The sequence below is a fragment of the Cydia pomonella genome, chromosome 3, assembly GCF_033807575.1.
Source record: "Cydia pomonella isolate Wapato2018A chromosome 3, ilCydPomo1, whole genome shotgun sequence".
Taxonomy (NCBI): domain Eukaryota; kingdom Metazoa; phylum Arthropoda; class Insecta; order Lepidoptera; family Tortricidae; genus Cydia; species Cydia pomonella.
Genome location: NC_084705.1, coordinates 27,530,752 through 27,544,026, shown reverse-complemented (window position 1 = coordinate 27,544,026; position 13,275 = coordinate 27,530,752). Strand labels below are relative to the sequence as shown.

General features: G+C 36.3%; 1 protein-coding gene across 2 annotated transcripts in view; it reads right to left on the bottom strand.

The window, feature by feature from the left end:
- The window catches only part of LOC133516451 (uncharacterized), a 32,694-nt gene that overhangs the window by 13,473 nt on the left and 5,946 nt on the right, over window positions 1-13,275 (bottom strand). For both annotated transcript variants that reach the window (XM_061849406.1, XM_061849405.1), the window contains 9 exons: window positions 12,889-12,995; window positions 12,131-12,248; window positions 11,194-11,303; window positions 10,646-10,799; window positions 9,130-9,176; window positions 4,351-4,464; window positions 3,745-3,857; window positions 3,191-3,286; window positions 2,836-3,006 (listed from right to left, as the gene is read on the bottom strand). In XM_061849406.1, coding sequence (XP_061705390.1) covers window positions 2,836-3,006; window positions 3,191-3,286; window positions 3,745-3,857; window positions 4,351-4,464; window positions 9,130-9,176; window positions 10,646-10,799; window positions 11,194-11,303; window positions 12,131-12,248; window positions 12,889-12,995 — 1,030 coding nt within the window. The remainder of the gene's footprint in view (window positions 1-2,835; window positions 3,007-3,190; window positions 3,287-3,744; window positions 3,858-4,350; window positions 4,465-9,129; window positions 9,177-10,645; window positions 10,800-11,193; window positions 11,304-12,130; window positions 12,249-12,888; window positions 12,996-13,275) is intronic.

Genomic DNA, 13,275 nt, shown 5'->3' with positions numbered 1-13,275 from the left:
ACGCGGACATAGTCGCGGACCCAATAATTATGTTATTAGGTAGCCAGTTGGGTAACAAGCCGGCAGTATTTTTTTTAATGATTTGGCTTTTAATACTGAATTAAAAATGAAACATGCGTATAAAGAATATTTTGCGGTCAACTCTTCAAATAACAACTTAGTCATAGCCGCAACAGTACTGGGGAAAATCAATTAGAAAATATAACAGTCATACTAAAATTTGTTGTGGGTAATCCATAGTGGCTTTCCTTCTTTTGTAACAATGCCATATATGGCGATTTTAAATAAAACAGACTTGTATATGTGAATACTGATTAGCTGCATACGAGATTTTTTTAACATTTGTATTATTCTTATATATTTTTTCGCATAAATATAATGAGTATAACACAGAGTCTGCAGAAAGTCGGTTCTCCATACAAACGTAGTTTCGCTCTCATTTTAAAACGACTAGCTAGTTTGCTCTGAAACTTTGTACTTACAATATGATAAGGTATATCTAGTCCTGTAATTAGTTTATGCGAAGTTTATTAAAAAAATACAGCGTATTTAAGTTTTTAATACAAAACTTGTTTTTGCTCTATTTTGTTTGTTTTATAAGCTGGCACATGTCATTGTATGTGCAAAGTTTCATTACAATACAACGCGTAGTTTTAAAATGAGAACGAAACTCCGTTTGTATGGGAAGGTGACCGACTCCTAAATTAAGCAAGAAAAAGAATGGTTTCTACTCATTTTAAAATGAGTTAATGTTATGCTAACATTGAAAACTAAAATAGTAAACATTTTTAGGTTAATACAACAATACAAAAAAAAGCAAGTTACGGCCAAATTAACCACACAGTATCTTCGGCTCGATTTAAATCAAAAGTTTTCCTAACTCAAAACATACACAGTTATAAAACTAATCAACAAAGTGCATATAAAAGTAATTGAAAAAAATCTCCAAATCAAACAAAATATAGACCTATAAAAATCAACACGATTGATAATCTGCCTTACCTTACCTTATTTTACCTTAACTTAAAGACACCTATATGAAAACTATAAGTAGGTGACTTTATTCTAAAGTAAGTATCACAAAACTGTAATGATGTAAAATAAAGAGCTAAAAGTTTGTAAAAGAGTACAACTTTATATACCTATTCAAGGCATAATATATATATGCTTTTGGGTACTTATTTTACTGATAAACGTGCCTATTTTATGTGTATGTCTTGAACATTTGTTTAACATATTTAAGGCACATATAACTCTTGAACAAAGTAAAAATACTAGTCAACATTATTTGAATTCAACTCACTTGCACATTTGTCTCTTACGATAAGGACGAAATTTGCTCGTATCTTTATACGAATTACCTGTCAGAGCGTCCTTATGGCAAGCGACAATGTAGTACCTTTTTCTTGAGGATGACGATAAACTACCTATTTATCGAAAACCACATGAAGTTTCGTAACAAAATTTAACATCGTTTTATTACACAACTTAAATACAAAATAAAACCTACCATGCTAATCACATGCCTTGTTTTGTATCAAAAAAACATTCAAAGTTTAAATAAAGATGTTAAGATATCTTAACTAACAATATTATATGTATATTATTCAACTCTATCTGTCCAGACACCAACTTCAAGTTGGCACTCATGTGAAGTCATATGTTAGGTATCAGGTCTAAATTGGTCCGATCTAGTTGTATGCTAGGTAGGATAGTATCTCCCAAAATCAAACATAGTTTTTTTTAATATAATTAAAGAGAATTTGAAATAGAGATGGATTGTCAGAAAACTTTGTAACCACAGTAAATTTACTGCCATTTTTCGACCCATGATTAAAACTTTTACAACGCCAATTGACTTTGATCCTTATTCTTTTACTGTTATGTGTGAGATTTTGTTAAATATCAAAAAGTGGCGCCATCTAATAGATCAAAGACCAAAGGTATGGCCGCATCGTTTCGCGCGATGGCGCCACAACCTTCAGCCGATGCCCGGAAAGATGGCGCCACTTTTTAATATTGAACTAATTTAACACATATCAATGAAATAATAAGGATCAAAGTCAAATGGCGTTCTAAAAGTTTATCATCGAAACTACATGGGGCGTAAAAAATTTCTTTGATAATCCACCTCTATTTCATATTTTCTTTGATATAATTTAAAAAACAAATGAAAACCAACAATGAAAACACTAGGTACAAATTCTACCAAAAAAGAACCATATCGTTTAACATGTATGTTAAGATATCTTGACAAAAAGAATGATATGTACATCATTTAACTCTAACTGTCCAAACACCACCTTGGTCGGAGATTGCAAGACTAATTCTCCGTTCATCAACTTCAGGTTGGCACTGTTAGGGATCAAGTCCAGGCTCGCCAGATCCAGCTGCAAGCCGGGCTGGGAGTCGTACGGCAAGCTGGGCGGCAGCTCCTGGAGGTCGCCGATCCAGGTGTGGGGCTCGCCGGTCACCTTGTTGAACACGGTTATGCTGCCGGTGGTGAGCTCTGGCTCTGTGGTGAGGGTCTTGAAAACAATACAGTATGAAATAAAACTTGTAAAGCTAAGGAAGAGGGCGCTGCAATAGTTCCTGTCCCGGTTCCATGTGAAATTCAATCATTACAAATTTAGACCAATTTCTTGTTTTTGTAATATGAATTGATTGGTAATTGGAATGGTTAAGAAGATATACCATAGACTACAGACCAAAGCAACTGATATCAATATAATCTGTGAATTTTTAAGCCTTTGATAAAAATAACCCAGGTGAGCATAAATTTAGTGATGTTTCACTCTCGCTTCTCTTGTCTATGTTCCTATGCAGACAACTCACCGCCAACGTGGCCAGGAAGCACCCCGGCGGCTCGTACTTGACGCTGAGCACGTACAGCGCGGACTCGTGCTCTATGACCCGAGACTTCCACAGCTGCTGGTGCACGCTGCCCAGCGAGTACGTGATGTTCCACTCCCGCTTCTCTTGCTTGTCGATGTCATTGGAATGCTCCTGTAAGCGATACAGAATTAAATTATAGTCTTTGAAAAAAAAGATGTTATGGCTACGTAAAGAATTCTCAGCAACGAAACTGATATTGGTGTACTTTTTAGGCCAGGTAATGTATACAAAATTAAATCACAGGAAGAGAAAACTCCAAGGAAGGAGAAAGAGAAATAATAACATTAATTCTTACCTTTCTTATGTGGTATTCGAGTATGATTTTGGGTCCAGCCCAGTTGCACAGAACACACTGCATTCTGACGTCCATACCCATACGCTCCATGTAGTCCTTGATAAAATAACCGTTATTAGGTATGTAAATATAAATATAATGTTAAATAATGCAAAAGTCGGCTGAGTCGGCTCGCTCTGTAGTCCAATTTATGTAGTAAAAAGTATTATTTGATATTACCAGTTACTTTTTATTGAAGGAAAACATCGCGAGGAAACGTAATTTAACTTCTGTGAAGGAATTAAAAGAAAGTGTTAAGTTCCCTGATTCAAGTAAGGATCGTGTGTGGACTGTACAATCCAATAGTAACCAAGGGATTACAGGCAGAGGCACCCAGTTCTGACGAAATATTTTGGCAAATAGTTCGGGTCACAAATAGGTGCTTTCACTCGAGTTAAACACATTCTTTTCATTTAAAATATCAGGAAAGTAGAATACACGTCTTTTACATAACATGACTAACTACAAAGTCGTACCTAGTATATATATCTTGAGGTTATTAGGTAGTTACTCACTCCGTCTTGGCTGATGAGCTCCAAGGCATCTTCGACCATGTCAGAAATGGTGACGTTGGCGCCTAGATCCTGAGATTGAATTGTTCCAATGGACGAACTCGATTTGTTCGGGTCTGTAAAACATTGTTGTTGTTGAAGATGTCACAAACATAAATACTCGTACGCTTCTAGGGCAGAGACCGGCTGCGTGTGCGTAGACGAGCATGTGCGCGTGCGCTAAAATGTTGGAGCCGTACACGCACACGTCACGCAAGCGGTGTGCCGTTTTTCATAAGAATCTGTATATTACAACGCGCACGTGTACGTCTACGCACACGCATACGGTGTGCACAGGCCTTAAAGCGATGGAGGGCGGGAACGCGGGTGGTTCAGTGAAATGATTTGCGAAGAGCGAATCGTGGGTTTGAATTCTATTATCTTCTTTTAAGTTTATTCTGAGCACCTGTTTTCTGAATCTGTGATAATAATTATGTGTGATTTAAATACATTAATCAGTTATAGTCTGTCAAACAACTTTGTCAGTAGACAAAGGCGATGACCGATAACCCTTTGCGCCTAAATTTTTTTTAGTTTGCCGCTCTTATCTAACTTTACTTTTTTACTAACCTTCGTAGCACCGAAAGTCGTAATCTTGCTCGGCGAATCTCAGGCAGTCGTTCATTTGCGAGTTATCGATGTTGCCGTGGTATTGGTCCCGTTCGTACGCCACATTCATGTTAGCTATATTACAAATAGCAACATTTTTAACTGTCCATCGGTGGACCTTATGCCTTTTGTAATAAGGTCAGCCGATGGACAGTTAACTAGGGAATGCTAACCGGTTAACCGGTTAACCGGTTACCCGGTAATTTGACCAATATTACAGTCGGTAAAATACCGGTAATTTCCAGCCGTAACCGGGAATTTACCGAACGTTGTATAGGCAAATAAAAATGTAACAACCTGTTGAATTAGCCCATCTATGTCTTCGTACTTACAAAAAAAAAAAACAATTACTACGGTTTACGATTACGAAGAGACACTTAAAATACTTACTTTTCTGCATCTTATGATCTCGTCGGTGTAGGAACTAGGAAGCAATGTTTTGTGACAAATGAGTGGTCGCTAATCCCTCGCCCTTTCCCGTCTCGCCACCCCTACCCGATCCGCCTTACTATGTTCAGTGTCCTTTGTTTTAGTCTGTAGTGTCAGACAAGTGTGGAATGCGAAAGAACATTTTCTACCGCTGGTTACTTGTGTTCAAGATATCGTTCACGAATGTCTAAGCAACGTTCTATATTTTATATATAATTAACAGAATGATCTGATGATGACATGTTCCGGATTCCAACTCCTATCTTAAGAGCCCGGTAACGATTTTAGAGCAAAAATTTTAAATTGAAAGATTTAGTCGTTGGAATTGTACACCTTTTGTTACGTAATATCTAAATAACAAGTATTGGTTTCTATTAGCACGTTTTTTCATCTTGCCTTTTAATAATGAGGTCGCAAGCGTGCGTCCCCGGTAATAGGTGACGAGAAGGGATAGTTTTTAAAAATCATATAAATTATGGTAGTAAATTATACAAAATGATGTATAAGAACAGTTTCAGCAAATGTTGTAGATTGTTTAAGTATCAAAATTACGTTGAAATTAAGTCAATTTTCAGAGAAATTGTCACTTGTTTTGAAGTAATTTCTGGAGAAAATTGATTTCGTCTAACTTTCATTTACACTACTTCAAATTTATAGTAACAAAAATGTAGTTTATTAAAGTTGAAGTACAGGATATGTGTAATACAAAATTACCATTTTTAGCAGTCCAAACTTAACGAAATTTACAAATAAGATCGACAATATCACTGCTTTTCGCGCGTTTACCTAAACGTCCATCAGAAAAAAAATCATTAATAATTAAGTGAGTCTGTTTAAAAAAAAAATTATAATGAAAGATAACAAGACGTGCTAATAGAAACCAGTACTTGTTATTTTTAATAGTTAACAAAAGGTGTACAATTTCATGCGCTTAATCTATCAATTTGACATTTTTGCGACTAAAATCGATAACGGCCTCTTAAAGTGCAATTTTAAAGTAACTAGTATTAAAATGATATGAAACTAATCTTGCTGTTAATTTTTTTTTTCTTATATTTACTAGATTTTAATGAATGTTGATTACGGTTTTAGTTACTTTAATAACAATATTATATTGATAGATGTGTAAATGCAACCGTGTATGACATTTAAATGACGACTGTCACTTTTTTGTTACCCTTTGATTACTGCGATTTTTAAAGAATTTAAAAAGTTTAATGTTGCTTATTTAATGTACAAGTTCATTTCGCTTTGAAATGATACATGTTTGATTTTTTAATTAATATGATTAGTAAATATATCTTGTTTAATGTTTAAAGTTTATTTTCATTATTTTGTTTTGTCGATGTTTCTATAACGTGCTGTTGATTACTTTTAAAGGTTACTGACGAAAATAAGGACGCAATCAATAATAATGCAAAATCAATGTTTTTTATATCATAAACGTATAACCGGTAATTTACCGGTTAACCGGTTAGTGGGACCTCACGTCGGTAAATTACCGGTAATGAAAAACGCCCGGTTATTGCATTCCCTACAGTTAACCTTTTCAACACCGTGTCAAATACAAAAGCTGTCACTCGGACGCCATGTCACCGAAGTGTCAAAACTGAAATGCATATGCACGTAGGTCTTTGATGCTCTGTGGTCTGTGACGGATTAATCCGTCTTCGGCGTTTGACCTACGATGCGGATATATCCGTCATTGGCGTCAAAAAGGTTAACAGTGTGGGCGATGGTGCAATAAATTTCTTTGACGATTCAGATTTATTCATGCAAGTCATACCAAGCCAGGTTGGCTACGATTTTGATAGCAGAGATTTTGAGTCCAAGACAAAATCTTAAATATAATTTAATCAATTTGTATGTGAAATATCCGCAAAGCAGGCTTCGTCAGGTGAGGTGAGGTTTAATATCAGATTCAAGTAATATTTTTGTAACATCGTAAGGATATAGTATCTAATGTATCGTACCTACGTCTATAGAAATCAAGTTAGTTTATTATTTAAAGATAAAAGATTACATAGCGAACAAGAAACAATGTAACTCGAGAAAAAATATTCTTAGGAATTTGATGTTCAAAAAAAAAAAGCAGGTATGACAATAGGCACAAATATGTTTATGGATAAAGCGATAAATTCAAACGAAACAAGATTTAAACATGAATTGGTTGGTTTAGGAACGAAATGGGTAACTAGTTCAGGCCAAAGCAGTGATAGATTAGTTGACTTTAACCTGTGATGGCCAGGTAATATATTTTAGAATAATAGCATCACATAGCGACATACTTTGTAGTTAGTCGGGTCATAAGTTCTGTCACACCGGTTTTCAATTTCAATATAGTTCTTTATTGCAGATATATAATAAAATTACATTAAAATAATGTATACCGTTAAAATAGCAATAAATAGCACTTAAAAATGATTAAAATATTAAAATTAAAATCTCATACAAATAAAAAGGTAATGACCTTGATAAGATGCCTAAATAACGCAGTCACAAAAACAAATACTCTCGCGCTAGACTCTAGCGCTCGTCATTTTTGACTGCCATCCAACGAATAGGTTTGGTAAAACACGTACAGTTACAATTTTGGCAGTCCAATACACATGAATTTAAGAAAGATGAAAGATCCAGCTTTTGTTTTATGTAGGTTTCAACCACGTAAAAAGAAAAATAAATAAATGGGGATCAAAATCACCTTGAACAGATCGCGTATTTTTATCAAGTTTTTTTATAACATTTTTCCGAATATAACATAGAATTATGCAAAACTGAGCATTAAGTAAGCTGTCGAGCTTTTTTACCTTTCTTACCAGACAGAACTTATGACCTGACCTAAATACATTTTCTATAGCGTTCTTTAGCACTTTTAAGAGCATAGTAACAGTAAAAAGAGAACAGTAAGAAATAAAAACTCAAGCAGTCCATTATCACCGAGTTAAATTTGGTACCTTCCCGACGTAAAACGAGGTTTAACACTTAACCCTTTGAACGCCACGCTATTATATTGAACATGGAGTCGTAATCCTTATTGGAATGCATGAAGATTACTATTAAACTGTAGGGGAGTGTGGGGGAATAGGGAACGGCGGGTAATTAGAAACAGTGAGATAATATCTCTTATATATTATATAGTACTTCTAATTGCACAATAAAATCTTGAACATGTTTAACACAAACATAAAGAGGCCTTCATGTGCCTACGTGACTTAAGTGAGTCACAATAAGTTGAACTATTTTTATTAAATCCTTTTTTTTACATTGCAAATTGGTATGTATGACTTGAGGTTAAAAAAGAAAATTGAAAAGTTATACTAGATTGAAAATCTTCAGTGTTTCCATTTCCCCCGCAGACTGTTTAAAATTACTCCATACGATTTGGGGTAAATTGGAACGGCAATGTTTAAAATTAAGTATGATAACGTTTATTTAATATTATGATTTTATTACAATCTAATAACCTCCTCCTCTCCTACTCTGGTGTTGCAGGTGTCCATGGGCGGCGATAATCGCTTGCCATCAGGTGATCCGCCTGCTCGTTTGCCTCCTCTACCATAAAAAAACTAAACTAACGGTTAGCGTTAATTGCTTCGGTCTGTGACATTTTTATATCTTTTTAGAGCGTATGAAGTTAAGTGTACTGATTCCCCCACTCTCCTCTAAACGTGCACGTCTTTTGCCGTCTTTGGCGGTTAAAGGGTTAGTTAAAGCGCATAGTGCAGTCGTATTTTATATAGCTGAAGTTGACTGATGCAATGAAAAATAGAATCAGCAAAATTTGATCTTTATAAAATGTTTAACAGTGAAAGAGATGGAGTTGTATTTCGGCTTCACATTTGATCAGGCTTTATTGAAGTCGGTTTCTAGGTTTTCATATTCTTAGGGCTTACGTTGCTACCAAAGCCTACGCAACTCCAATAGCAACATACGCTATGTAGAAGCAATAAAAGCCTGTACGGTCACGTCATAAAATATCGGTACGAAAATAGTGCCAAAAATATGTATACACGACTTTATTGCCCTTAAATTAAGGTAGTGTATCCATATTTTCGACACTTTTTTCGTATCGATATTTTTAGACATAACTGTACCTACAATCCTTTTTTGATGAATCCCACTGTCTGTGATCCTTCGAGAAGAGCTAATTACTCCAGCTTATAAATATACGAGTGTAGGTTTACAAGACCAAATAGAGATTTTGTTATCTGCCTCTCTATTGCACCAATATGGGTACGATAGAGAGGCATATAACAAAATTTCGAATTTCGTTATTTGCGGTAGGCTCAGTGCAACATAAGCGTTACTTACATGCCATTTGTGGTTCCGTGTATGTCGTCGCAGGCCTCTGAGGTGCCCTGCAAGCCGACATGCAAGCAGACAAGCGAACACAACCCATAGCACACAGGGAATAGGGTGGAAAATTGCGTAACATTTTGAACGCCATACAAGTAATAGGTGTCATGCCAATCTCAAGGGCCTGTATTAAATTCGTATTTAGTTGAAATGTTTGCTACGTAACAAAAGTTATTTGTTTTACAAGGGGGCTAAATTGTTACTATCGTACTAAAATTGATACCCGAGCAAGTGAAAGATTCTAAAACTGAACCACGAGTGTAGCGAGTAGTTCAGTTTTGGAATCTTGAGCGTTGCGAAGGTTTCAAGGCACGAGGGTGAAATAAATTAGGGTTAGCAAAATTTTTCACCACTACAACGCAAGGAAAATACTAACTGTATAATATCAAACAAAATCAACCCAAATCAATTCAAAATGAATGTTATTAAATATTTATCATTCAAAATCATCATTTAAAAAGTCAATTCTACAGCCAATATAAGAAAACAACTAAAATTTACATTTGATTACTTTGCCACACAAGTGGATAAAATGCACCTTTCTCATCAGTTTTAGAACAATCAAGATGGCATTTACCAGCTGGTGTGGTGAAAGTTTTTTTTATCAGTGTTGAAGGCGTCCAAAATGTTCAAAATTCAGCATGTAGGGTTAAAAGTGCAATTATAATTAGTATGGAAGAAAAAGAGCCCTTGGAAGCTTAATATTGCAGTTTAAAAATGTATATCAATAGGGACATTTCATTGGTGCAACTAAGCGGTAACCAGTAGTAACACAAAATATTAAATAACAACAAATATGATAAAAATAAACATAGAGGAAGAAGAAAATTAATACCAGCTTAATTCTGTTCGGTAACGTATGCAGTTTCAACATAGTTCAGGTATATATAGAGAACAAAAAGCCTCGCGAGGCAATTGCTGCGCAAAGCAGCTCTGTCTATGCAGATATGCCTCGCACGAGGCGTTGTGGCCGCGCCTTCGTGTTTCCGTGTCGATTATTAATTTACTCCTCCCCGAGAGCGTACCTCGTCCACGTTCGACGTGGTGCCTCCCTATCACACTTACGTACGAATTTACAAGTGTTACAGAGACGCAACACGTCGAACGTGGTTCGCGGTAGGCCCTCTATTAGCATGTCAGTTACTCCAAGGAGACGGCATGTGCAACTGTGATGAACTGTGTTTAAATAATGGAAACTCACAAAAACAAATATAGTAGGCGCTCGGTAATCCGACACCCGATTTTTTCCTATTTGCCGGATTGTTAGAACTGCTGGATTAGTGCGTATGTATGGGAAATAAGCACGAAAACAAACGCGTGGTACTACCGAATGATGCAACCGATGTCCGGCTCAATAAACTGTCGGATTATAGAGCAGATTACAAGACTACCGAGCACCTACTATATACATGGTAATAACCCCGATTTTAATAGTAGTTATAATGCAAATGACCATGTTAGCTATACTTACGCGGTGGCCACTGTGGGTGTGGAGTACACACATGTGGTGTTGGTGGTGGTCGCCAGCTGCAGAAGTGGCTGGTTGGTTAAAAAGTGGCTCTTGAAGTTGTACACCGTTTCCAGAAGACTTGTGTTGCGTTTGGCGTATTGGGGGTAGTTCAGTACTGTAAATAGAATAAAATTCTTATACTAATGAGATAATATTTCATAACATTTTGGAAAACATGGTAGTCTGAAAAGTGCAAAACAAGGCAACAGGCGCGTCCACACAGAGCGAGTAGCCACACGAGGAAATTTCCTCGCGCGGCCGCGTGCTCGTGTAACTTATGCCTCAGCACGTCAGCCACATAACGTCATGTCGGATGTTGTTGCCTTGGAACAGCTCGGATGCCGCGCGAGGCAAGTACCATAAACTCAACAGGAAGAACTCACTCCGCTCGGACTCCTCGCTGACCTGCACGTACACCGGCTGCGTAACATCATGCCGGATGTTGTTGCTTTGGAACAGGCTGGATGCCTCGCGAGGCAACTACCTTAAACTCAACAAGAAGTACTCACTCCGCTCGGACTCCTCGCTGACCTGCACATACAGCGGCTGCGTGACGTCATGCCGGATGTGGTTGCTTCGGAACTGGCCGAATGCCTCGTTGATGCGAGGCAGCTCACATCTGTGAAAGATTAGGGATACAGTAAAATCCCTAGCGAATAGGGTTGTTGACATTTGTTGGATTTTATAACTAAATCTAGTTAAATATAATGAGCAATTTATCACAATAAATGGGACACTTATAGCAACAATATACATAAACGTAATATTTAACTGAAAAAATCGCAATTTCCTTGTTTTCCATGCATCGAAATGGCTTCTAAGCAACAGTGACGTTTCATCGTGACGTCACCATGTATTGCCATTTTGTTAGGAGTGTTTCGTCAGTAAAGTGCGATTGTCAGACTTTGACTATCATTTGTGACTTTTGTATTTCTTTAAGGCAAGGTCCCATACAGACATTTGATCCTCAAACCAAACCTGATCGACCAAAAGTGAGCGAGTAGTTTACCATTATCGCTAGGTCGTTGTATGTTTCTGGTCATGCTTTTGCCGCTGCGCAAGTTATGGCATGTGACAGATATACACGGTGTAACATGAGGAACTTGAAAGATTTTAACCACGCATTTCTAAGGCCAAAAGAAGGAAAAAATGTTGTATGAATTTAAGTAAGCTTTTTGTGAATTTCAATAAATATATATAATTTTGTTTGTTCATATAAAGAAAATGTTTTTAGTAAAACTGGCATTAAAATAAATTTTTCTTTTTTTTTAAAAACCTAGTTTTTGCAAAGTATTACTTGTCATTTTTTGACTGCTATCAATAAGGTTGTTTAGAACAATAAAGGTTCTAAACAAAAAATGTGACTATGCCACAAGGCGTTTTGCACTAAATCAGCTGGCGACGCTCTTGATCATGCCGATGCTCTGGGATGATAAGATGACTGACCTAGTATTTAAAGTGCTCCGCCGCTCTCTGACTTGCTCTGCGCGTATCTTCTTGTGGTAGTATACAGAGCTTGTAGTCTCCGGGGTCACTTCTGTGATGTTTGCCACATCTTGCACTCCTACAAATAAATATAGAAAATACTTATAGTCCAACACAGCTAAGAAGTCATTATGAATTGACCCTTATATACTCCGTGGGCCAATGAAACTCGACAAAAGAGCAAAACATCTTACGATTATATGAGTTTCGGCCAAATGAGCAATTTTTTTTCGAAAAATATTCCTTTTTTGCGTTTTCTGCACACAAGTTCTTTATTTTTACTACATACAGATAAAAATCGCGAATTTACTTTAAATTACACTAAGGCTATCATTTAAACGGTAGGTCTTAGCTTTATAAATTTAATGGTCAATTCATAACTGTCAATATTGACTTTTTAGCTGCGTTACTGCCTATATACACGGAGTAACATGAGGAAACCGCAAGTTTAAATTAAACCAGTCAACTGAAAGCATTGTTCGAAAAAGCTGTACATCTCTGAAGTGTGTTTTACACTCTGTATGTTTAGGTATTTAAATAAAAGTAAACAAACAATTTGTACATTTTCGTTACATGTAATGTACAATTCCTTTGATCATTATTTGATCATGTAATGTTTTCATCTACCCTCAACTGGCTTACGGAGCTATTTAAGGGTAGATTTTGTTTAAAGATACAATGTATAGGTTCTAGACAAAATTGAAGGTAAGATAAGTTACCACTGGTGTTAGGGTAGTTGAGGCTGGTAGCTTGTTCTACGTTCCCGTTGATGATATCCTGCAGCGTCAGCTCGATGTTGCGTTTCAAGCTGTTGTTACTTCGCGTGCTAAAACAATACAATAAAATGATCCTTTAATAGTTTAGCCTTTTCGACGCTGTGTCAAACACAAAAGCTGTCATTCAGACGCCATTTCACCGAAGTTTCGTAACTGAAAGTTTAATAATGCATGTTTTGATTAAAATAATTATGTCAATTAATCTTAAATTTTGTATAAAACAATTTGCATGGCTTTTTAAAGTCTAAATGTGTATGGCTCAAATAAAAATAATGTACCACCTTTTTGTACCACATTTAATGGCAAATAAATATATTTCTATTTCTATTT